This window comes from Tachysurus fulvidraco, chromosome 26, assembly GCF_022655615.1.
Source record: "Tachysurus fulvidraco isolate hzauxx_2018 chromosome 26, HZAU_PFXX_2.0, whole genome shotgun sequence".
NCBI classification, from domain to species: Eukaryota; Metazoa; Chordata; class Actinopteri; order Siluriformes; family Bagridae; genus Tachysurus; species Tachysurus fulvidraco.
The window spans coordinates 4040505-4067856 of record NC_062543.1 but is presented as its reverse complement, the minus strand read 5'-3'; the positions used below and the strand labels follow the sequence as shown (position 1 = coordinate 4067856).

The 27352-nt window shown below is 40.4% G+C and overlaps 1 protein-coding gene across 10 annotated transcripts in view; it reads left to right on the top strand.

The window, feature by feature from the left end:
• Positions 1–27352, top strand: part of mast4 (microtubule associated serine/threonine kinase family member 4) — an 84619-nt gene that overhangs the window by 40292 nt on the left and 16975 nt on the right. For 3 of the 10 annotated variants that reach the window (XM_047809014.1, XM_027143701.2, XM_047809016.1), the window contains 10 exons: positions 2004–2035; positions 10164–10244; positions 18035–18123; positions 21291–21360; positions 22015–22093; positions 23395–23549; positions 23648–23723; positions 23810–24019; positions 25631–25732; positions 26385–26517. In XM_047809014.1, coding sequence (XP_047664970.1) covers positions 2004–2035; positions 10164–10244; positions 18035–18123; positions 21291–21360; positions 22015–22093; positions 23395–23549; positions 23648–23723; positions 23810–24019; positions 25631–25732; positions 26385–26517 — 1027 coding nt within the window. Of the gene's footprint in view, positions 1–2003; positions 2036–7611; positions 8174–10163; positions 10245–13306; positions 13387–16656; positions 17189–18034; positions 18124–21290; positions 21361–22014; positions 22094–23394; positions 23550–23647; positions 23724–23809; positions 24020–25630; positions 25733–26384; positions 26518–27352 lie in introns of those variants that run through there. The other 7 variants (XM_047809022.1, XM_047809015.1, XM_047809019.1 and 4 more) reach the window with 4 other exon arrangements.

Sequence of the window (27352 nt, the reverse complement as noted above, 5' to 3'; positions counted from 1 at the left end):
TCACACAACACTACATAAACATTTATATATAATGAATATGTAATGCTTTAATTCAACAGGTGTCAGAGGTCATAACAGGCTACATTGTAAGTCTAAGTGAATGTGGATGGGGATAAGGAACATTGGTTACATCCTCACCATTATAAGACCATCACCATTCGGTCGTACCTTAAGCGTACTAAGTTACGTCAGTTATTATGTCATCCTAATGTCACTTGAATCGGGAGTCAGAAATGTTATGTAAACTCCAGATTTAATAAAGGCAGGCTTTATGGAGGTTGATGCCTGATGGAATACACAGTATAAATGTTTCTGTAGTCTTATGTCAGCTGTAATAAAAGGCTTCTGCAGTTGACATCTCACTTTATGATAACTCATTTTTAATGACTTTCTAAAGTCTAAACATATGAGCTCTTCCTCATATGTTTCACAAGCATATCCTGTTAAGTGACTAATAACCAGAGTCATATGTTCAGTCTTGACGTTTTCTCAGCACATAGATTCGTCTCAGTGGTTAGATGTTTATTCACGGTGTGTTGCTCTGCCTGAGTCTGTTATCTCGATCACACCATCTCGCCCTGCATCCTGCTGCGCTCTTTTACTCGTTCTGTCTCATTACATTTAAATTGTGCTAGTCTGCTCACTGCGCACTTATGTGATGGCACCATATGGAGTAGCTGGAGGTAGAAAGCGTGCATCAGGACTTTTTCAGCGCTTGTTAGAAAGCTGTAGCAGCACGCAGGATTCCAAAGCTCAGACAATACACTCTTTCTAGGAACATTCTGGAAAAAACAGATACTATGTGTGCTTATTATTATTATTATTATTATTATTATTATTATTATTATTCTCTCTCATACTTTCATACACTTAATGCCTCTGATAGTCAGATGACTTAAAACGGGGATGAAACTACTATCTAATATTTTCATTCTTTCTCTTCACCCGTGTATAATTTAACAGCTTTCTGCATTTCCTGTAGCCTCATGGTTTCCCTGGGGTCCTGTTCCAATCCTAGAGGCTGCTTTAGGAATTTATTACAAAAGCGCCCTCTGCTGGAGATAAAAGTAAACAAAATCACTTTTGAATATATATGTACTGTAGGTGAATTGAAAGAGACCAAATAAGTAGAATTTGGTTTAAAAAAACAAACAAAAACATGACGGCAGATTAATTTTGGTGCTGTACGATTTACTGTATATGACAGCTTATAACATTTCTATGAATATCTATGACATATCACAGCTCCTTAATGACTTTCTGTATATACAGTACATATGCACTTGGTAGAAACGTCAAGCATTATGCGATGACACGTGGATGAATTTAACACAGATGGTTATTACACTGTTATAATAGGCTTATGTAGAATTGTGTCAGCTTTATGCATTATTTCTCTTTTTCTATAAATACCTTTGACAATCACGAGCGTTTGGATATATATTTTTTTGACCCTTAGGTAATGTAAGGTTTAGATGAGAGCTTATAACATTTTTATGAATATCTAAGGTCCAGGATTATAAAATAAATATAAATCCTGTATATTGGTGTATTACTGGCACTTGGTGAATATATGTATATAAAAACACACACACACACACACACACACACACACACACACACACACACACACACACTGCATAACTTCTTTGCTTCATGACTTTAATAGTCCTTGACTTTGTATCTTTGTCTTATTTTGGAGTTTATGGGAAAATGGGTCACCTCTTTGAACCAAAGAGCCCGAGCAGTGAAGTCATAGCAGGCTGTGAATAGTGATGTGTGTGAGTGTGTCTAGATTGTATTGTTGTATTCACGGTTCGAGCTCAGGGTTAAAAAGCTCTCTGTCCATTCAGAGACACCAGCATTAAAAAAAACTTCCCACGCTTCCAACAGCACAGTTTAGTTAACAGCACTTCCTCTAACGACTTAAATGTGCTTGAACTGTAGAATCCTACGTTTCAACTCAACTCCACCTTCTCCTTTTTCTCTCTCTCTTTTTACAGAAGGAGCTCAGTCTGCCCAGGAGAGGGAGCTTGTAAGTAAACACTCTCATTGTGTCCTTGCGCTTGTTATGTGCCACAACCAGAAACCGAGTTATACACAGTTCATGTAGAAACATCATCCTGACTCAATGGTTTCATTCTAATCCTTATACTGCGTAAATGTTTTGAAGTCTGATCCTTTTAATATACGTCGAATCTCACGTCTCAAAACTCACAGGCAAACAAAACCACAAAACTGTTTACCAGTCCGACGTCAATGACATTCTGACGTCATTGTTTAATATTAATGTTATATGATCCATTTTACTCTAATAGTCAGGTATCGTTACACATACTGTCAAAAATTATGTTTACAGGTGTGTTTGTGACGATACAAACGTTGTTCGATCATGTAACTATATTTACCTTATGTTTAAAAAAGGCCACTGTACATACATGGTAAAATTACAGACATGGCAACCCTAACTGCCTAATTGTGAATATCGATCCCAAAAAAACATTTTTGGGATTTTTAATGATGATTCTAGACTGAATGTCTTCTGAGCTGTATGGAAATCTTCACTAATTCTATATTATTGTTATTCTGTATTATCTCAAAAGCATCTCGTCCGCTGAACGTTCGCACGGTCGCACAACATTTCACCCGGGTTGCTTTTTTTTTTTTTTTTTTTTTTATCTCTTCTGTATCTGTCTCATTCTGAGCAGTGTTGGTTTTCCTGTGGAGAATTTGTAGGGTTCGTGTCAAGCCATCGCTCACTAAAGTTGGCGTCGCTGCTGTTTTTTGCTTCTTCACACTAGCTTTAGCCTTCGAGGCTCTCTGGCTCTTGTTGTCACACCTAGCCTTGGATTTTGGCAGCTTCTGTCCATTTCTTCCTTTAGCACATGAGATTCCAGCCTGCGGCCTGCCATCTGGAGGAGCTGCCTGGCTTATAATTGATGACCGCTAATAAAAAGCTCCCACACACACACACACACACTTGAAGCCTTATCCTGAATCATAGTTACATGCGGTTGTTATTGGGATGTGTAAGATAACAGCCTCTGTTAAGGAAACGTGTATACAGAAGGTTTTAATACGGAGCTTTAACCTCTTTAGAAGGAAGTTCGGCTTGTAGACGTCTGGGAAGTCGTCCAACAAAAGGATATGATCCAGGGGAAGATTGGCAGGCTTTATAAACACATGCTGCTGACATCGGATCTCATGTAAACAATATTGCATTTCCGTTCAGGGTTTAATCAGATTTAACTGTTTGGTTGTAAGTTTTAGACGAATTAAATCCTGGTTTCTTGTGTAGTTCGAGAAAAATCTGGCTTTCGTCATGCGGAATATGAAGTCAGGGTCTGACATGGGTGGAAAAAAGTGTAAAAAATCCAAACCTGGCATTGGGATGATTCTGTTTATGACACCATGATGATGACTGATCATTTGTCCCAGTTATAATTTTTCTCTTTATTCATTTGAGCTAATATGAAGTCATCCATGGTTTATTCACAGACTTACAGCACCGTAGCTGACTACCATCCAGATGGCATGCGGGCTGAGAGGAGCTTTATAGATAGACCTGGAAATGGTGCAAACTGTCAATCATCTGTCAGAAATGTCACTTTATTTTAAGCATCGAGTGCCCGAGTTTCTTCATCTTGTTAAATTTCCATATTCTTGTGGCTTTAAATTAAAGCCAAATGTAATAAAGCAGACACAATGAAATTATGATGTAACGGTTAGTAAATAAAATCAAAATTCAGTATCGAAAACGTTTTCATTTTATTTAAAATACGAGTCAAATGCGCAGAGAAGAAATCACTGTATGTTGTATCTGTCTGGTCATCCATGTGCTCACAGAACAATAGACTGGATTTAACGTACTTCCATTTTGTTTGTCAACTCTTAGTGTCTTGAAGTGAAGAAGAAAAGCTGGAGGTAGCAAAAACTTTTGGACTGTTTTATTAAACGTGACAGAAAATGAATAAAGAAAAGAAACCGATAGACACTTTGTTACAAAGTCTTAGCGTAAAGTGTTTCTCCTAGTGACGGAATTGGAAGAAAAATCTTATAAATGTGGGCGTTTTCCCTTAAAATGAAAGAGAAGATCCCAGTAAAGGTAAAAGTTATTTGTAAAGCATCTCAACCCTTAAAACAGCTAATAAGGTCAAAAAGTCCTAGGAGTAGTGAGGAGGACATTTAAGAGGATCAAGAGTTTCTTTATCGGAGGAAAAAATGGCTGAAAGCTGAAGAGGGAGAAGGAATGTGTTGTATATAATATTTAATAATGATAGTGAGTTAATAAGTTGATACAGATTAGATCGTGTAGGGATTATTTTAGTCACCAGACATATTAGAGATAACAGATTTATATATAGATTGATAAGAGTTTTCTTAATTTTCATGACTATGAAAATTGTAGATTCACACTGAAGGCATCAAAACTATGAATTAACACGTGTGGAATTATATACGTACATAACAAAAAAGTGTGAAAGAAAAATGACCCCAAACACACCTCCAGGCTGTGTAAGGGCTATTTGACCATGAAGGAGAGTGATGTGATTCTGCGCCAGATGACCCGGCCTCCACAGTCACCGGACCTGAACCCGATCGAGATGGTTTGGGGTGAACTGGACCGCAGAGTGAAGGCAAAAGGGCCAACAAGTGCTAAGCATCTCTGGGAACTCCTTCAAGACTGTTGGAAGACCATTTCAGGTGACGACCTCTTGAAGCTCATCGAGAGAATGCCGAGAGTGTGCAAAGCAGTAATCAAAGCAAAAGGTGGCGACTTTGAAGAACCTAGAATATGACATATGTTCAGTTGTTTCACACTTTTTTTTGTTATGAACTAAATGGTTCTCTTTGAATGAAAAGGTGTGTCCAAACTTTTGGTCTGTACTGTATATGAGAGATACTCTTAACATCTCTAAAATCCCACAGATCAGGTCATGAACGTAATCAATACACGATATAGACTCAGATATCTTAACATAGAGACAAAGTGAAGGTTTATAATAGACCCTTTTTGTTTTTATTAGACAACCAATCACAGTCCTCAAAAGAATATCACCTAGTAACAGGTTAAGCCCCGCCTCCTCTCTAAGATAAAAGCTGTTGTATTTTCCTTCTTATTTATTTATCGGTCAATTATTCGTCGTGAATCACTCTGAAGATGATTACCAGTTAGTCATTTAACTAAATTAGGAGCTCTCTGAGATCATTCTGAGACTCTTTATTAAATACAAGCTCTGATTTATAATAAGTGGTAAATTGTAATATAAGAGAAATATCTGAGAACAAAGGAAGCTTCTAGATACGAGTAGTTATGTATGGGCTTCACATCACACCTAAATCTTGATTATTTTCCTGTGACATCACTCCCTAACAGCTTTTATTCCGTACTCGAATGCCGGTTATAAATAAACATGAACATGAGCTGTTGCATATTTTATCGTGGGCTACAGGCACAGTTCAGCCGGAGCGGAATCCAGTGATGAAGAAAACAAGGCTCTGTTAAAAGCCTGTCTTTTTGATTCATCTCAGATTTAAACAGTAAAATCAAGGCATTGTTTGAGCTGAATTGCTTCTGAACTAAGGGGAAAGTGTTTGGGGTCGAGTCTGTTTTCTGAAATCGTTCCTTGTGAGATCCTGACTGTAGGAGCAGGCTTTATAGCGAGCTTTAAATAAAATCTTTGTCCACACTGTTGCCTTGAGATCCACACCTGTTGGAGCGAAAGCCGCTTCACGCCGATGGGATCTATTACCGTGGACAGATTAGTGCTAGAAATGTCATGCCAAGACCTGAGAGAGCTTCCAAACATGTTTGTTACCAGATATTGACAGCATGAAATCTTAAAAACATGTCGAATCTGTCAGATGATGTACACGGATACACACGTAGTTCATTTTTCTTTTTATGACACAGATTCCCGTATTTATTTAAACTATTGTTTTAAGTTTCTTTACTAAATCTACTTCTTTACAAAATATAGTATATAACAGGATATAATCCAAACACAGAATTTTCACCGTTCACTTTTGATGGACGTGTAAATTTTTTTTTTGTTTTGTTTTGTTTTGCGTTTATCTAAAATCAGTCCGACGGGTTTGTTTTACCTTTTAGATATTTACTACCGAAGTCTGTCTATTTTTAGGGCAACGTTATTATCGCTGACTTGGAGTCATGCTGTGGATTAGATCATGAAGAAGAGCTAGATCCACCATGTTGACTAAAATGCCATGGTTCACTCAGTGGGTGGGGCTTAGCACCACAGGCATCGCACATATGGGTGGAAGGAAAAGAAATCTGACCAAAAATCAAACCCAAACTAGAATCCAGAAGCCTTTGAATTGGTATAAAACGTGAGTCGTCAGCCGTATGTGGTGTTCTGAAGGCAGAACTGCATTTCATGTAGTTTCCAGTCAGCTGAAGCTGAAAGTGTTGACAGATTCACTTCATTATAGGCAGACCTTCAAATAGACCATTTTTTTTTCTTGTGACCGTCCCAGAAACGCTCTTAAATGGCATTCTTAATTGTCCCAAGGCACTCATTACTGTCCCAAATCCCAAACTGTGTCCTGTGTCCTTTTAAAAAATGTCACTGCGAGACAACACAGACACAGGTTTCATGGAGGCACAGTGTGTTTCTCCAGAATCTACTATGAAAATGACTGAATGCATTTGATTTATTATCTGAGGGGGGAAAAGTGAAAAAGATGTAGAAGTGTGTAATATCAAAGTTGGAGGAAGGTCTGCCTCAGAACTGCCTCAGTTTTAAGGTAATGGAAATGTCCAGAATTTATTTAGCACTTCATTCAATAAAGCTTGTGTGTGTGTGTGTGTGTGTGTGTGTGTGTGTGTGTGTGTGTGTGTGTGTGTGTGTGTGTGTGTGTGTTTACATACAAGAAATGTAGAGCTCTATTTTGTATACTTTTTCATACAGCTAGCCAAGATAACACAAACTAGCTAACCATTAATAGTAAATATCCAGAAAATCTTGTTGTGGTGCTAAGCTTGTATTGTTAGCTAGCTGTAGTGAACACAGACTGGCTAAACAAATAAAACGCAGAGGCATTGATTCACTACATAGTGAGTACACTGATGTTTTGTGCTAATACAACTGGCTAGCATAACAAGAAGGACCTTTTCTTTTTTTTATATATATATTAGCCAGAATAGCAAGAAGGATAATTGCTTAGAAAAATCATGTTGAACTAAATGACAGGTTTTCTAGAATTTTCTGTCAACCATGAACTGTAAAAAAAACCAAAGTCTTTGTTGTTATGCTAAGCAAATATTTGTCTTGGTTTGAATGAGAATCTAAACGATTCATTAATTCAGTTTTTCTGCATTACATGGTGAATACACTGCCATAACTGCTAACATTAGCGAGAATAGCAAGAAGGATAATTGCTTAGCAAAATCATGTTGAACTAAATGACAGGTTTTCTAGAATTTTCTGCTCACTAAATCCCCAAATCCATTGGGATTAAGGCACCAGATCACTCCAATTACCTTTGCCCTGCTAAACTGGGGTCTTATGTAAAAACAAATAAAGCCACGTGACATTTCATCTCATCTCATTTTGGTCCTGAGCCTGAGAAATGTTTGTAGAGGGTTAGAATTGGTCCTGTGGCACAAAAGATGGCATTGAAATGCAAATGAATGTTTTGGTGGAAGCTGTAGCCGGAATGATCCACACGCTGATGAGCGCAGGAAATAAAGACAGCGGGATGACAATCTAAAAACCCAGTGTTGTGTGAGGCATCATTGATGAGGTCTAGTGTAGTCTAGTGTAAAGGAGATAAAAATCCATACTCTGTGTTTGGCTCTGCTGACGTAAGGGTCTTCCACCGGTGGAGGAGGGGCGCTGGAACCCAGGCATGCATGTTTGTGTATGGTGGAGAGAACGTGTGAGCGGCAGAGGGATGGGAGGAGAAAGAGAGCCATTGTCCAGCCTCTTAGTGCTCCACAGGCGACCGAGGATCACATCTGACAGCTAGGGTTAGAAGTCTAAGGACAGGGGAGAAGAAGAGAAAAAAATCGCCAGCCGTTTTCTCGTCCCTGTTTAACGTGACGTGAGTTCCTGCGAAAAAAATATCATGTGCACAATAGATCAATCGAGTCTAGCACAGCCATGAAAGCCCAGCGGGAGAGGTTAAGGATTCCAGGCTTGACACTCGAGTGAGTATTTCCTCTCTTTTGTGTTTACTGCGTCGTCTTCGTTTACACGGAGCACGGTCGAGAGGTGCAGCATTACCACAGCAGCAGCTTCTGCAGTATGCCCTAAGAGAAGAGCAACAGAATAAAGCTAATCAAGGTTTGTTGTGTTGAAACTGAGCTCAGATCAGTTTTAGGATTCGCTCATGTCATAGGGTGTGTGATGGAGGACCTGATCCTGGATCAGAGAGAATCAGAGCTGTGTTTGTAAATGAACATTAGAGATCTGCAGCTTTAGAACCTGCCAGCTTGCCTGTCTGTTTGCATGATGATGTGACGTACAAAGATATGGCTCCTGTTACCATCGCCGTAATTCACTCTATGATGATGCGTAGCCCAAACGTCCGAATTACCCTTGCAGAGACCCGATCGGTATGGTGTTAAATCCGTCCCATCTCATATTTACCATGCTCTCTTATTTCTTATTCTTTATCCCCGTCTCAGGGACTTGTCATTTTTATTATTATTATTATTATTATTATTATTATTATTTTAATCTTATTTTCTTCAGAGAGGTCACGGCAAGCACATGTTTACATCTGCTGTAGCTGATTGTGTTGCATCACCACCAGTGTTGCTAAGCACACCATGCATGCTTATCTCCTGACATGTCAGTTCAGCACTCAGGTGACGTGATTGCTATAGCTTATCAATGGTCTTCTGCACCAGCAGCAATGTATTAATGCACCCGAAGGCCATCAAAAGCAGCCCGGGGCCAGGAAATTTTGGAGGTCATGTTCTGGTGTTTGTTTAATGCAGTATGGAGCATGTGTAGGTTCTGTTTGTACGGACTAATACTGATAGATTATGGTATTGGAGACATAATGGAAATAAAACCTGGAGAAGGTTTCTCATTGGGGTAGAATTTTGTCTGGATCCAAGCTCTTAAAAAAAAAAATAAAAAAGGGACAGTCCATGCTGCTCTGTGGTAATGTCTGTAATTCTGTGTAGATGTTTCCAGACGATCAGAACGTTTCAGGCACGTCTAGATTTTTGAAATGGTTTATTATCTCAAAATGGTGGACGATCTGCCCGGTTCACCTCCGACGACGACAACCTCAGAAGCACGTTGCAGAACTTTTGCCCGAAGCGTCCTGTTTCTCTAGAAACGCTGTGCACTACGCTCAAATGTCACAACATCTACACTGCAGTTACTTAATGGATTCTTCTTCAGAGTTATTAATGTACTGTGGGGCGCAAAATTCTGAGGCCGTTAGTTAAAATGTTTGGTTTTTTTTGTTTTTTTGGTAAATTACAAATGTTTGCATCCAGATTGAAATGATATTATTAGTCCCAACTTTTGCTTAAATGACAACGAGAGCTTTTCACGGACTCCATACATTTTGCGTAAAATATCACGCACGGCGTCGGACGAGATCAGACTTGAGGATAATCTGATCTTTTGTTAAAGATGTGAAAGATTTCAGATTCCCAGATTTTGAATGTGGCCTCAGATTTTTGGAGCCTATTTTATATCCGGTACTAAAAGAGACTCAAGATAATAGTTTGTTAATGTACTTACAGTACTTGCAGGTTTAGTTTGATGCTGTTTGCACTTTTAGGGGAAGAAATATTCAAATCTTTTTCTCTTTGTCTCTCTGTGAGAACCGTTTAAGGTTCTATCTAGAACCCTATAGCATGATTTGGGCTCTAAGTCAAACTTCTTTACAAGGTTAAGAACATTTATCTAGGCAAAGGCCAAAGAATCCTGGAGTTTTCCTCTGAGAGTGTAAACTGTGCCTGTCCTCGTCTCTGGGACATGACTGTTATTTTTTGATATGTACAGTATATTTCATTCGGATACGTGGACAACATGTAAACAAATTGAAACCGATTTTAAATTGTAGTTTTAAAGTACACTATGGATCAAGACAGGGAAAAGTTTGTGTAGCGTAGTCCGATCTGTGAGGTCGTACTTTGGTTCAGCATTTACGAAACGTGATTTGACTTGCAGCCTCACTCCAAGAAGCTTGAGCCCGACTCCCACAAGTCCATGCAGCCCGTGCAGCCCGCTACACGCCTTCCATTTTTGGAGGTAAGAGCATGCTTCTTCGACATCTTGTTTTTCACGAGCCGAAAGGTTTCACGCACTGATGTTTACTCTCTGGGTAAAAATTTTTAACACTAAACGGCAGTAACGTTTAATTTTTAAATTTTTTTTCCCCTAAAAGCTTTTCTGTAATTTCATAGAAAGGGAATGGTGGGCTTATATAACGCGCTCAGCTTTTGTGTCGGCCCTCTTTCAAGTGCAAAATAGGATTTGTGGCTGAATCGAGTAGCGGATGGAGAAAATGAGGTCAGACCGAATCTTAAGAAAAAGAAAGCCATTCTGGGGGAAAAAAAAAATCTGGGTTTTTAAAAGATGCTGTTTTTGGAAATTGTAAAGCAATGAGATGTTTGACTTTAATTTAAACGGAATAAAGCGGGACTGGAAATGGATTTCCTGCTTTCTCGCAAGATCAAACAATACTGCTTTTGATGGGTGGGTAAAATTTTCAGCACAGACATTTGAAATGGTCGGAGATTCCATTGGTCATTAATAAATTAATAATCTGACTGCTTTGTGTCTGATTTATCAGACACGGTTTGATCATCAGACCGACGTGCCGAGTCGGTTTCTTCCCCAGAACCCCACACTCCTTAATGAAGCCTGAAACGGAAGCCTGTGACATCCCCTCACCGTTCAGTAGTAATTCCTCTCGTGTGTATCTGAAAAAGAGAAATAAGCTGTTGAGCCATTTTATGTTCTAATTAATTCAGGATTGCGGTAAACATTTGACAAACGTCTGTATCTTGTGAGAGCTCTTGAGTTTGTGTACATTTCAGTACTTCTGTATACCTCGATTGATCAGCCGTGGGATATCACGAAACGAAGCTCGTCTCAGATGTACACTCGAGACCTCCTGTGATCAATAGCGATTGTTGGAGTCCAATCAGCGGTAATACATAAAGAGGAAAGAAACCAAGGTTTCTGTTCATTACTGCGACTGAAGAAGAATAAAATATGCCTGCAAAAGCGAAGGCATAATAAATCAGCATGTCCGTGATATTTTGGGTGTTATATTAAAATTGTCATATAGCTAGTCCTTGTTTTAGGATAACTACCAGGCAACAGATAGATCAACACCACACAACAAAGGATAAGGGCAATGAACAATAAAAGCATCACTTTGCCACAGTTGTTTTACATTTATTTACATTTGAGAGATGCCCTTATCCTGAGTGCCTTGTTCAAGGGCCCATGCAGTGGCCGCTTGCTGTCATGGGATCACAATCTTCTGATATATAGTTTAGCAAACTCTCTCTCTCTCTCACTCTCTCATTTTCTACCGCTTATCTGAACTACCTCGGGTCACGGGGAGCCTATGCCCATCTCAGGTGTCATCGGGCATCGAGGCAGGATACACCCTGGATGGAGTGCCAACCCATCGCAGGGCAGTTTAGCAAACTAATAAACATAATGTTGGGAATTGTACCAATATCTTTGAGAATCTCGTCTGTCATATCGTCCGACTCTTCCTCGGACTATCTACGGCTAAATGCAGCGATTGCGTTTTATTGCCAATCTTCACAGTAATTCACGGCATTATACAGAAGTAAAGCGGAGACTCTCTGATTCAGATCTCTGCGGGTGCCTTTAATTCATCCTCTCTTAATGGGGGCACAGAAACAGTGCTCTCCTATCTAGAGCACAGGCTGCTACATAGGACCCTTTGGGACATGGCAACCAAGAAGGAGATTAGGCCTGATGCTGGTGCTAAAATCAGCAAAGATAAAGAACCCGAGCTGCGGAATGGACTTTGGTCTGCGTGTTAGGTGACTGGCTACTTTATGATCTGTGTGTGATGTCAAATGTCATCGATATGACCTGAATCTCTCTTATAAATGCTCAGTGATCGTGTTGGCCGTCTGTCAGATTTGAGATACGTGGCTGTTGCGAGAGTCTGATCCATTTCAACGCTATATGTGGCAAATGTTGATAAGAGCATTTGGCTAATGCTTTTATCCAAAATGTATTCCACCCAACCTGAAACCATGACGACTCACGATGTCTTGCTTACTCGTCACTAATCGCTTTACCTCTGAAATACATGAACACGATGAAACATGATGAAATGTCATCACAAGATGTACCACAAGCTGGAAATCGGTGACGTCGACATCGTGAAGCTCGTAACCAAATAAGTATAGAATAGGTATCAGATCCTCTTTGATTTCTGACTCATGGGAAAACTTTTACCCCATTAAACACCTTTGGGATGAATTGGAATTCTAACTTTGTTACCAGACCTTCTTGCCTGACATCAATGCCTGACCTTGCTAATGCTCTTGTGGCTAAATGGGCAGTTCAATTCCCACAGCCACACACCATTGTGAAAGCCTTCCAGAAGAGTTGGGGTTATTAAAGTGACAAAAAAAAGGGAATAAATCTGGAATGCCGTGTTTATCCATGATGGATAAAAGGGTGTGTTTGTCAGGTGTTCATGTACTTTTGGCTATGATGTGAAATACTGTAGAGCTGGTTTTCTTCACCCTTTCCAATGAAGGTAGGGAGATAACAGAAGATTGGGACCTAAAGGTAACCATTTGAGAAGCAACGAATTTCCATTTCAGACAAGCTTCAAAGCAGCAGCTTGATAAGCCGAGTAAAGCCAGATGGGGAATACTGATGATGCAGTCCTGCCCTGACTCATTCGCCACTCCTCCCCATCTCTTCTGTCTCCTCACTCCCAAGCAGGATGTGAAGTGCTAGATCCCTGTTACTTGAAATCATCTGGGTTTGAGCTGTGTGAGGAGGAAAAGCAGCAAGCTCTTTGCTGTGGTATGGAAAGCAAATCGTTCTACTATAATTGGTGTTACATGTATCTTTTGTTTTTGGAATGGCAAACTGTTCAGAGGTAAAGGCAAGCAAACCGTTCCGCTGTCTGCTCTGAACATTCGGTTTGAAGAACAGACAATCTGCTTCACAGCATACAGCTTCCTCAGCTAAGATAAGATGTGCCCGGACACGTGTCTGCGAGCGGTGGGGTTATGCTAAAAAAAGGCTAACTGGAACGCTAGCAGTGGAGTTTTGACACTGTTCTTCACTCAGATTTGTGTGTGTCCAGCTCGATGTCCAGCTCAAGCTTCTTCTTACCTCACCTTCTTAATGGATGCTATCTACAAAGGTTACAAAGGTAAATCAAGGGAACGGGGCTTGATGTTTGAGCACTATTTGTGTTCAATTTTATCTCTATGAGAGATACGAGGTACCTTCTTTATTCTACTCTATTATCAAATGCTTAAGTGCACACCCTGGGTCAGTTCTTGGGTCATTTGACAGTCAATGTTGGATTGCCATTTGTTTGTTTTATTAAAAATATTAATCAGTCAAACCTTCTTGCTTTCATGTACAAAAATAATTTAGTTGTTTTGATTTGATTTGTCAGTTTTAAAGCTATCCACGTGATGCTCTGGACCGAGAAGATGCCGTTATCTAATGCAGTGAATTTTGAATTAATGTTAGTGTTCAACCCTGTGAGTAAGTGGCTAGAATCCTCATTTTGCTTGAATCTCGAACTCACGCTTGAAGCTTGGGTTCGTATGAAGCTTTGGTTCACTTGATGTTTGGGGTAAATCTTGAGCTCACTTGAAGCTTGGATTCAGGTCAATCTCAGGTTTTCACGATGCACGGGTTCATTGGAAACTTGGGTTTTCTTGAAGTGTGGGTTCACATGAAGCTGGAGTTTGCTTGAGAAACTACAAACTACTGGGTCAAAAAGAACGAGAGGTCAAAATCTTGTTAAAAGAAATCTTATTAAAGACTCTAAAGCCGCCTTCACACCGCACACGACAAACGACCGCCGATAAACCGAGAGACATTTCCTATGGAGAGTCGCAAAGTCGCTGCGTGAGGTGCCGACCATCTGCGGATCCGTAATTTTCGGATCCGTTTTGAGCGTCGGATCCGTTAAAAAAATTTTTACTTGTGTGACTACACCGCATCCGATATGTCGAACCGGATGTGATGTATTCCAATGTTGTCCAATCAGGATCGTGTGCGCGAGGTGATAAGAATTATTAAAAAGTATTCATATAAACTTTAGTAATTTTTAAACTTTATCAAAAACAAACTTTTTGTTTTAAATACATCGTTATTGATAAAAAAAGTAATACATTATTAATATTTATATTGTATTATTTTTTTAATGTTGTTCCCATGTTTCCTCAAAAATTATTCGCGGTCTTTCTGGATTGCATTGATTGTTTGTACTCCTAACTTCATTCACCATGATAAATGGAGGGAGAATACAAGCTAATTAAGTTTGCAAACATTTAGCACATTTTGCAAATGCAACACACCTGAAAGACCGACAATCTCGGCAACACGCTTCCACGCTTCATTTTTCCTGTAAGCATCTCCGTATGATTCAAGAGTCGGATCATAAAGTAACGGGTGTTCGGAGACCTCGAGAATCACGCTTCTCTCCCACGTTGACGTCTGCGCGATCATATTGCACATTACGTGCGACTGTCACCAGGGGGCGAAATCCGACAGTCGTGTCCGTTTGTCGTGTGCAGTGTGAAGGCGGCTTAACATTCTCTACACCAATAAATTTGCCTCCCGGAAAAAGTCGAAGTTAGAAAATGGCCTGAGGCATCAAGAAGACCGACGCACACAGTATCTCTAGCTAGACTGAGAATCATAAAGGCTGACTGTTGCGGCTTTGTTTGAAAAGTTACTTGCGTTTAAAAGGGCGTTGATTAAATTAACTGGATTTATGAGGCCACAACAGACAGTCCGGATTATTGAATAGTACACGCTTATGTTTGTGACCAGCACAATGACAGGATTTGTGTTGCTGTTTGTTTTCTGTACAGCGTTTAAATTGGGTTGAAGAATATAAACCAGGCTTTGTTATATTGGTACAAAATTGTATTCTTTGTTCAGCAAGCATGAGACCTAGATAAATTATCTTCATTATTCATTATCAATAAACATTGCATTCAAAAGCATTTGGAGTAATATTATAATCTGTTCCTTCCTCCTGCTCTTCGGTGTTGACCCACATGCCGAACAACATCCTGCGCATACACGTCTAGCTGCCATCTACGTACGGAAAGAATGTGACATCATCTAAACTGCTTGAGATGATTCATTATATAAGCTTATGTTTAAATAATAGCATGGTGCTGATGTAAATCCTCTGGTGTGAACGATGCTTTCTTCTCTGGTCTGGAATCCAGACGAATTCAGAATCCAGCGGATTTATGCAACACCCTCGCTTCAGTTCGCCGTTTGATGCCCGTCTGCCTGCTTCAGCGATGACGACAGTCGCCTTATTTTAGTACAGTAACACGACTCAGAAGCCATTCGAGAGAATTAAGAGGACGAAAAGCAGCCTGTGGTTATTACTGTGACTCACTTCGGTTGAAAGTCTTACGACCGTCATATGAATTGTTTTTTTACTGTGTTTTTTTTTATATATATATACTGTATAACGCCAGTGTTATTATGTTATATGTCATTATTAAGTTGTAGGAGGCATCTAGGATCAAACACCCGGGGCTGATGGAGTTTAATCTTCCTGTCTGACAAGGCTGTACTGTATAAATAGCTGTAGTACATCTGATCCTCTTTTGCTGAGCACCTGTGAACTACATTTTACATACCTGCTGGAATGATGAATGTTTTTTACGCCCTTACTGGACTTTACAGCCTCGTCAGGATTGACCTAATAACCGCTGAACTGTTCTTTTTAGAATGATCTTTATAAAGTAGCGTATATGTGTTGTTTTGTTTGTTTGCTCGTTTTTGTGCACAGCTCAGGTGTACAGTAAATAAATAATTAAGATGCCACGAAGACGCCATCCGTCAGATAAGAAATAAAACCCTTTGAGGAATGTCATATATCCTAAAGAAGATTCAGAGCTCATTTTATTTTATTAAAACTACTATTGTCAATTAAAGGGAATCTGCTCCCGTTTTGCTGCGTCCATGCTGCCGATCGACGGATGTCTTTGTCGTGTCTCACTCCACAGCGGTGGTTAATATGAAGCTCATACGAAAGTAAACACCCAAAGCTTTAGGAAGTTTTAATATTTTATACATATTTCAATTTATTTCTAGAATACAAGGAGCAATATTAAAAAAAAAAGTTTTTTTATTTTCCACTTAAATGTTTTTATCTTCAAAGTAAATGTTGATCTCAAACCTTATTTCTGCCCTCTGTGACACCCAAAGTGCTTGTCCATAAGAGGGAAAAACACACGTCTCACCCTGAAAGCCAACAGACTCCTTTTAGATCAGACTTTTGGCCCTGAATCCCTGGTAAAAAGGGATTTATTTATTTTTTTTATTTGTAAAAGAGATGATCACATGATCTCCGCTGTGATTTGTTTAACACTGGATGAACCTGTTGAAATATAACACTACAGTAACAGTCCAATCTTTGTTCATCATTAACTAAGCTAGCGTGCTGCTAGACGTTTCCGGGTAGTACGTCATAGTGAAAAAAACCCCCAACAAGTTCTACATCACGCTGAGATACGTTCAATATTTCTAACCGGTTATATGACTTGGTCTCCGTTCTGATTTTCAGTCTGCATCTCTGTATTGTGAATGTATTGGTATGATCAACTACAGAATCTTTATTTTATGTAATAAGTTACACAATTATCGATCCAGAGATCTGAATAAGTTGTTAAAGCGGTCGGTTCGTGCCCCGGCTTGTCCGTATGGAGGGCACCGTGGGACGATTAAAGCCAGCGAGCTAATAGGATCTGCATAATGACCTCTAATCGTCCTGCTGGTGAAGCGGTCAGTACCTGATGCACGCTGGGGCTGGAGGAATGGCAGCGTTCCGTCACTTTTAACTGAGTTTCGGTGTAAACGCCAGGACGAATGTGGACTAGCCTCGAGGATGTGTACATCATTACTTTGATGAACTATCTCAACAGGGCCAAGTGGTACAACTTGTGGAGAAAATCGAGACGACGGTATATTAGCTTTTTATTTTTCTCTTCTCGTGATTGAAACCTTGACGTATTTAAGGTTGTTTGTTTGTTTGTTTATTTATTTTTTATTTTGGTCTCCTGAAGGGTCTATTTACAGGATTCTAAACATTATGCGGTTTGTGGTTGTTTTGTGTGTAGATTTTGGGACTTGGGTGAATTTTGAAGTTTCCAGGTATTAGTTAAGCCCTGTTTCTGCTTACTGACTGATTTTCACAGAATGATCGTAACTTTTCTTTCGTATATATTCTTTTTTTTTTTATTTCGATCACACACATACATCGTCAACAAGCGGATTTAACTTGTACTCGTTTGTTTTGTTGATTTGTGATGAAAGAAACTTACTGTATATGCTCCACTTTTATAGCATGTCTTAAACAGTCGAATGGATTCGTTGTCACTTAATGACAAAGCCACACAAGATTTGAAGTCAGATGATGTCAGGACCTGTTGTAGGACCTGTGTGAAACAATCTGGCTGAGAAGAATGATAGAAAAATACACACACACACTCGCATATAGAAAAAGCATCATAAGGACACAAATATCTTAGCTACATAAAGTCTGTTAGCAAAACCATCTCAGGATATTATTAATCTTTCAGCATTACACAATCATTTATACAGTGTTTGTACATGAAGGCCATTAGGAAACAAAGAGAAAAGCAGCTTTGAGACTGGGAGAAGGTTTGGAGCTTTGAGACTGGGAGAAGGTTTGGAGCTTTGAGACTGGGAGAAGGTTTGGAGGTTTCAGACGGAGAGATTTTTGTGTTGAACTCCTTTAAGGATCCTAGAACCTTTAACTAGAGACTTAGTGCTGTGTGTTGTTTCAGCTGCAGGACGGGGAACAGGAAGAGTCTTATAGGAAGCGGACAGTCATCAGGACTTCCTCGGCCCCATTCACCCTTTTCTTCACACACAGGTGAGTAATGCTCTCTCTCTCTCTCTCTCTCTCTCTCTCTCTCTCTCTCTCTCTCTCTCTCTCTCTCTCTCTCTCTCTCTCTCTCTTGCTCTCTATTTCTATCATTATGGGTATTTCTTTGTGTGTTTTTTTGTCTATCTCTTTCTTTCTTTCGTTATTCCATGACACCTCACTGCTGCAGGGTTTGATCTGACTGAATTCTGTCTGCGTTGGTCTTCCTCCTTCGTCCCAGATGTATGCTAACTAATAGCTTAGCAACGCTAAATTGCCCTAAGGTGTGAATGAGTATGAGGATGTGTGTGAATGGTCTAAGAGTGAACAGGCTCCAGATCCAGTGTGACCCTGAGGAGGATAAATACCTTATGGAAGATGAGCTATACACACACACACACACACACACACACACACACACACACACACACACACACACATATATATGTGTGTGTGGTGTGTGTGTGTGTGTGTATATATTATAATATGTGTGTTTGTGTGTGTGTGTATAAAAGAATTTTTTTCTCTTATATTGCGGAGCACACTGTCCTGGTCTCACTGTGTTTAGGGTGTGCAAACTTTTGCACTTGACTGTAAGACATAATACATTTTTTAAAGATTATCTTAAATGTTATCATTCTTTGATAATATTGACTTTTTATCAATGTAATATTCCCAGCGTTATTCAGTAAAATGAAAATAATTATGGTAGACTGATCAGCTCAGCTTTTGGATTAAATTCAGGTCAAGCGTGTCATTCCTGTGCCACAGACGTCTGTCAAGCAAACAAACCACTTTCTTTCCTAATGAATGAAAGCCTTAATGAAGGATTTTCGGCTGTTAGCACAAACCCCGTTTTCGTTCAGCCTCAGTTTGTCTTTGTTAATTAACTCTGAACCCCATGTTTTAATCAATGGTGCGAATGATGTGTGAGTAATGTTGGTCAGAGGGCTGTAGCCATGATGTTCCTTCACTAGGGACACACACACACACACACACACACACACACACACACACACACACACACACACGTTTCTCTCTGACCGACCCTCATAGCCAGAAGCAGTGCACAGAAACAGTGGGGTTTGTGGATAACTAACTTTTGCCCATATGTTTCTTTTGCCTCTGGGGGGGCAAACTTCAGACCACACAGCAGGAACCTGAGAGTCAAACCAGCTCCATATTTAACTCTATTTAATGATGGCAATGCTCTGCATGAAATACAGCATCCTCCTATAGCACAAGTTGGGGGTTTATCTTTAACCGAGAGCATAAGGACGACCTACACGTGTGTGCAGAGCAGAAATAACAAGAGCACTTCACTTCTGCGAGCACTGAGCACACTCCTGAGTACAACATTACATGATGCCCCTGTTTAATTCATGTACAGTAGGTAGTATCAGTACTGAGAAATCCCAAACACTATTCGCCGTCTCTCACTAGTTTTTCACAGCTGTTTATTTAGCGCCACGAAGCCCATCTGCTTTCGATCGGTTCAAACGCTACATCAGCGTGATTCACTCAAAGCTTTTTCTAGATGTTCTTTCCTGCTTTGTCCTGTTGTGTGTGCACTTACTGAATCTGTCCTCTGATTTTCTCCTGAATTTCTGACCGAATTGTTTTGGAACACTGGGTCTGGTGACGATTATTATTACTATGTAATTATCAGACTGAACTCTGGCTGCGCTCCAAAAGATAAATACAATAAATAAATTACAACCTGGTGGGATGTGTGTAGGTAAGTAATGAGTTGTTGGCTTGATTATTTCTCTAGAACAGCGTTTATACCACAGCAGCTCATTAAATTTATTAACGAGTGACACGTGCCATGCTTTTAAACGTTTATACAGTAGTTGCATCGTGCACAACGTCCACAAAACCAGTTCCTGTTTCTTTTTTTTTGTTCCTTGTTATTTTAAGTGTTTGTGTCTGTCCTAAATGAACAAGTCTGAGGTGAACGAGGCGACTGTAGTGAGGAAAAACTCCCTTAGATGGAAGAGGAAGAAACCTTGAGAGGAATCAGACTCAAAAGAGAACCTCATCCTCATTTGGGTGACACTGGGGGTTGTGATTCTAAACTGTTATAAACACCAGAGAGGGTTATTATGAATAATGTCCTTTCCACAGTCAGATACAGTCTGACAATTGTGTATTGATTAGGAGGTTGTTGTCCTCAAAGACGACATGGAGTTGAAATCTCCTTATTGAATGTCTGAGATCTTCATGAAGCTCCAGATAGTGGAATCTATCTGGAGCTGGTACATCTCTAGATGCCTTAGGATCCTCACAGGGTTTGCCTTTTCTCACTGAAGGTCCAACCTCTTTACGACACAGAACACAACTGGAGTTGCCACAAGCTCTGGATGCCCCGGGAACGTTGCTGGAACTATTCAGAGCTGATTCCTGTTGATTCCTGTCTCTCTGCTCCGTTCGTACGGAGTTCGTGTTTACATTTACGGCATTTGGCAGGCGCCCTCATCAAGAGCGACGTACATTGTTTTTTTAAAATCTTAATTTATACAATTGAGCAATTGAGGGTTAAGGTCCTTGCTCAGTGGCCCAGCAGTGGCAGCTTGGTGGACTCGGGATTCAAACTCACAACCTTTCAATCAATAGGCCAACACCTTCAACACTAACCCACAGGAAACCCCAGCTTGTAATCCAAGTCCCATGGGATATAATCCATACTTAAACAAATAAATAAATAAATAATGGGGGGCACGGTGGCTTAGTGGTTAGCACGTTCGCCTCACAACTCCAGGGTTAGGGGTTCGATTCCCGCCTCTGCCTTGTGTGTGTGGAGTTTGCATGTTCTCCACGTGCCTCGGGGGTTTCCTCCGGGTACTCCGGTTTCCTCCCCCGGTCCAAAGACATGCATGGTAGGTTGATTGGCATCTCTGGAAAATTGTCCGTAGTGTGTGTGTGTGTGAGTGAATGAGAGTGTGTGTGTGCCCTGTGATGGGTTGGCACTCCGTCCAGGGTGTATCCTGCCTCGATGCCCGATGACGCCTGAGATAGACACAGGCTCCCCGTGACCCGAGAAGTTCGGATAAGCGGCAGAAAATGAATGAATGAATAAATAAATCATTTATTTTGTTTACTTTCTTGTATGATCGTTGGAAACAGTCTGTGTGCCTGTGTGTTAAGTTTCTTATGTTTTTTTTTTTTTCCTTCAGGCACCAGTCCTCAGGACAGCCCCAGAAACTTCTCTCCCAGTGCCTCAGCCCACTTCTCCTTCGCTCGCAGGTAAAACTTCCGGCACTGACAAGAAGTTTACGTTTCTACAAACGAGATGTTGAAATGGAGCTACAGGGCTCAATTTTACAGAAAGCCAGAACAAATTTTTAGTAAAATCACATTTGTGTTAAAGTAAAGTAAATTAAAGTATGTTATACCCTTTCAGCCCCGGCTGCAGAGTAGACGGGTAAATAAAGGAGCGTATGTTACGTTTGTCTTTCCCATTTGTTTCCCTCCGAGTACACTAATGAATTTCTCGGCTCCTAAACTGTCAGTATGTTTTCTCACAACTCACTTTTGTTGTTTTGTTCATCTGTTATTGCTATCAGCCTGGCAAAAGCGTCCTACAGGAAATAGCACACTAAATGCCATTCTGTAAAAAACCCTCGCACTTGGCCAGAGCTGCTTTGTAATCAGCATTCTCTCTCTCTCTCTCTCTCTCTCTCTCTCTCTCTCTCTCTCTCTCTCTCTCTCTCTCTCTCTCTCTCTCTCTCTCTCTCTCTCTCTCTCTCTCTCTATCTCTGAGAATCAATGAGTCATTCAGCTTTTCCCTTCCCTCTGGAGTTTCACTCATCGACCGTGGTTTAACCCTGTTTGTTACGTGCTGCAGGTTTCATTCACTTAGCCCTAAGCCTTTCTAGCGCCGCCTGTGTTTTTGTGTAGGACCGACGGACGACGCTGGTCCCTGGCATCCCTCCCGTCATCCGGATATGGAACCAACACCCCTAGTTCCACTCTTTCTGTAAGCACTCCATACATTACAGTGAAATTGTTTTCATGCCTGGTATTTCTGAGCTGCTCTGAGTCCCTGGGATAAACGTGTAATATTAATACATATCGATAGATGTCAGATCCCGGGGGCAGGATTTGGGGACAGAATGACCACATTCATTAAGCTGATTGATGCAGTTCTAGTGACGCACTGCGTGTTTATTCATTTGTCCTCAGTAAGTGCCTGGTCTGGGTGATGTGATTATATATATATATATATATATATATATATTAAGTTTGAGATTAAACAAGCAGGATTAAATCCTCAGATTTCAGAAAAGAGTGATATACAGAGAAAAAGAAATACAGATACTCTTCCAAAATATTTTTTTTTCTACCTGTGAGGACTTCAACTACACAAATTTGACTTTAAGTTAGATTCAGACTCCAACTGAGTGCAAAGCAACGCGTGCTGTTTAGCGATAAATAACAGATGCTGCCGCTCTGACTAACATGGCTCCGAGCAGATTTGTTTCCTGGTAAATATGTGCCCGCTTCTTCGCCAGAAAACCCACTCGTTCACTCATTCACTGGCTGTGGCTGTGTTTACTGACACTGTTTCAGCACACACCCACCTGGGGATGAAATGGCAGACAATCTGGTTGAATCCTCAAAGCCAACCGGCGATGAGCTGATGAGATAGAGCCAACAAGCACAGCCAGAGAATAACGGGCACAGATGCCGCTTAGGCAAGACATTTAAGGGTGGACATGGGAGAATTTACCCAAATTAATGTGTAACTTTGCAAAACTGATGGAAATGGTCAGTGGAGCATCCAGTCAGCCTGCTCTGTATGTGTTTCTTTTCTTAACGCTTATTTAGTTCCAGCTTTTAAACTTTTTATTATTTCAAAAACCCAGAAAACGATCACGAACCACGTCATTAAAATAACTGGAGCGTGTCGAGGGGGGTGCAAACTTTTGAGCTTATTAATGACACCTCAGATACCTCAACTGCAGATCTAGACTCAGGTCTTATAATATGAAGGCTGTATGTGAGGCTTGTGTCGTTGTAAATAAATAAAGGATTTTTTTTGAAAGGGGTGAAAACATTTGCAGACACTTGTACACATTTCCTGCAAAATCTCATCTTTCTGGTGATCACAGTAATATTACAGCATGGTTATAATTATCATTCAGATATTAGCTGATAGAAATATCAATATAAATATATAAATGCTCGTTTGAATATATAAATGCTCGTATTTATTTAAATTAAATTCAACTTATTTAAATAGAATCCTTTCCTAATGTACGTCCTTGTCATTTCTAGTCGTCCTGTTCATCACAGGAGAAGCTCCATCAGCTGCCCTTTCAGCCCACTGCCGATGAGCTCCACTTCCTGTCCAAACACTTCTGCACCGAGAGCATTGCCGGCGATGACCACCGCAGGGTCGCGCCCATGCGCCCGCGCTCACGTAGCCTCAGGTACAACAAATGCTGTGTTTTAAATCTTGCTGTTTTTTTTTTTTTGCCCGTGTTTGAAATCGAACCACAATGCCGTTGTATCTTTCTGTGGATTTCAGCCCTGGAAGATCTCTATCGTGCTGCGATCATGAGATTATTATGATGAATCATGTGTACAAAGAACGCTTTCCTAAGGTAAGCAACAAACCCAGGTTTTGTGTTTAGAGCTTCATGAGTTTTGCAGTGTTTGTACTGAGTTGTCTGCTCCGTGTGTTGTTCAGGCCACAGCGCAGATGGAGGAGCGCATTCAGGAGATCATAAGCTGCAGCTCCCCAGAGAACGCGCTGCCTCTGGCGGATGGAGTGCTTAGCTTCGCCCATCACCAGATCATCGAACTGGCACGCGACTGCCTCGAGAAATCTCGCCTCGGCCTCATCACCTCTCGCTACTTCTGCGAGCTCACTGACAAACTCGAACGACTTTTTCAGGAGGTGAGGAACTTATATGTCATTGTGTTGTTTTTTCCCCAAAAATTCACACTCGGCTCATTAGAGGAAGTAGCTGTAAGCATTTTTGGAAGGAGACTTTAACAGAGCTTTTTAACAGCCTTTCAGACAGAATAATTAGTGTGTTTTTTTTTCTTTCTTTCATTTTTTCAGTAAGATGGCAGGTTGTGTTTATATGTTTTTTTTGTCTTATTAACTTACTTAAAAGAAAAGATGGTGAGTTAATGACTGTTTACAGTTATATAGTTTGTAAATGCATACTGATTCTGATCAATCTGTGGAAATTTCACAACATTAAACCTGTCTGTAAACAGATGGAGTTATGTTGCTTGTTGATCAGATGATCGGGGTTTCGAACCCCATCACTGCCAAGCTGCCACTGTTGGGCTCTCGAGCAAGGCCCTTAACCCTCTCTGCTCCAGGGCTGTATCTTGGCTCGCCCTTTGCTCTGACCCAATCTCCAAAGTTCCAATATGTGAAGAAAAAATTTCACTGTGCTGTAATGAATATGTGACACAAATAAAGACCCCCTGGGGCAGTGGTGGCTCAAGCGGTTAAGACTCTGGGTTGTTGATCTGAGGATCAGGGTTGGAGCCCCAGCAATACCAAGCTTGTCCTTAATTGGCTTTAACCCTGCTCAGTATCATAGGGACTCTGTGCTCTGACATCAACCTGCGACGAAAATAACTCCACTGTGCTGGAATATACTGTATATGTGGTGATAATAAATGCTTCTATGCATTCTATAATTCATGTCATAATCATACGGTGTGTCGTTTTGTAAATTTAGCAGTGGGAAAAATCATATGTGTTGTTCCATGCAACTTAAATGCAAACATGGTCAAAATATTTGAAAAATGCAATACAACGATTAATAATTTAGTGTTACAACAAGAAAAATTATTTATAACGCCAGGAAAAAAACATTTCTAAATTAAATTCACTATCCACTTAAAAGCATCAGTACAACCTGTTATAATTATTGTGGCATTTTATCACCACCTTCTTACTGCTAACAGGTATGACGACTGCTAGAATTAGCCTTTGCTAGTTAGCTAACTGTGGCTTAAAATCTTAACAGATACAGAAGAAGAAAATGTCAGTAAGATGTCAGTAGTTTTTTGTTATTAAACTATGATAAAGCCTGAGTAAAGTCTGTTCTGATGCAAGCTTGCAAGCAAAGCTAAAGACTGAGGTAACCAGCTAGCCACATTTACCTCAGGAGGATATTTGACTGGTTAAAAGTCACTCACATTTCTAGATATTTTTTTTTTGGTATAGACATGAAAAAATGGTCAAAAGATCATTTTGTTTTATTTTGAGTCAAATATTTTTATTGATACAGTATGTAGCCTGTGGACAAGTGCTATCTGTGTTAGCTAGCTTTGCTCTTCTAGATTTTTTTAGCCTGCTACTGTATATAAAATGCTATAAGACCAGTACAAAGGGACAGATGGAGAGGAGAGGAGTGTTCGGATTGTGTGTGTGCGCGCGCGCGCGTGTGTGTGTGTGTGTGTGTGTGTGTGTGTGTGTGTGTGTGTGTTCGTGTGTGTGGTCCCAAGTTGCCCATTGCTAATTGTGTTACCATGTGCACAGTCCACTGAGAGATCGGAGAGTGCTGAAGTGACTTTCATTAAGGAACTGGTGAAGAAGATCCTCATCGTCATCGCCAGACCTGCGCGCCTTCTGGAGTGTCTCGTAAGTTTGTTTATTTCCTTCCACAACACTTTTCCAGACATTTAGCCTCAAAATACGAGAACATATAACTTAACACAGAGAATCCTTGTGTCTGTGACGAGAGTGCGGTTGCTACAAGCATACGCACACATTTAAAACTGTTTCCTAAGTGTGTACACTTTATTAGGGACACCTGTACCCCAGTTCAATTAGTGCAATTATCTGATCGGTTGACCATGAGATGGCATAATGCAATTCATGAAAAATCAGCAGATTCAAGTCAAGAACATCAAACATCAGAACGGAGAAAAGTTCGATGACACTGTCTTTGATTGTGCCATGAATATTGACTGATGGGCAGGTTTGAGTAGTTTGGAAACAGACGATCTCGGGATTTTCACACGCAAGAGCGTTTACAAGTAATGGTGCAAAAAAAAAAAACCCAACAAAAACAGTGCACAAGTGGGTAGGTGTTCCTAATAAAGTGGTCAGTGTGTGTATTATTATTGATATACATTATTTAGCACAAATTAAGAAAGGTTACGGTAGGGGGAAAAAAAACAACAGGATTCGCCTCAGATTAGTGACCTTAGAGTAGAATTAGAGTAACATTTGTTTATACAAACGTATTATTTTTAAAGACAGAAAAATAAATTGTGAGGTGTGTTTACAGGAGTTTGACCCAGAGGAGTTCTATCACCTGCTGGAGGCAGCCGAGGGTCACGCCAAAGAGGGACAAGGCATCAAGTCCGACATTCCACGCTACATTATAAGCCAACTCGGCTTGACGCGAGACCCTTTGGAAGGTAAGATGGAATGAAATTTGGTTGTTTCTGCGTGATACTCTGGTTGTTCGTTGTTGTTCAGGTTTGATATATAAATTATGGAGATATTTTTGCCTAGAACGATCCTCCTGACACCGCTATCTGCAAATAATCAAACAGGATTGTGTGTGTAATGTTGGAAACCGTTAAGCGAAGTGAAAAAAAAGAGCACCATATCAACGAAAGGAGATTAAACTAAAAACGGAATAAATCTCAAGCGCCATTGAAAATCACGTTATCTCTTTAGCCTGCATTGAGTGTGTTCTCCATCTTTGAGGCAGACCCCCTTTAATGATCCTGTAATACCACATCCGTGATCGTCATTACCACTAATTAGACCCACATGTACCATAGCCCACCATCAACCCCCCCCCCTCCGTAAACCTGGAAGATTCTCGGATCCCTCACCCAAATCTGGATCGCATCCAAAGCCCTTCAAGCCTCTCTAATCCTCAAAGGTCTCCCAGCACCGTGCTTGTGAGGGTTTAAAGTGGAGAGGGGCAGCTGTTTTGATGTTTTTTCGCTGTGCTCAAGTCTCTTGCGGGACTCTCAAACCTAGCGTCTGGTTCATTACCTCCTGCTGTTCGCAGGTTAGCTGAGAATGAGCTCGCTGGGGTTTGTTTGGCTTGCAGTTTTCCACAAATGTCTCCTGACACATGTTGAGATCCTTTTCTCTGGGTTTCGACTTGATTGAACCCATTTAGGAAATCACGAGTCAGCTCATCAGCTTTAGTTACTTCCAAACTTCGATCAAAAACAGACAGTGCTGAGCTAATCAACTTCATACACTTCAAGGATTCTTTTTGGGGTTTTTGTG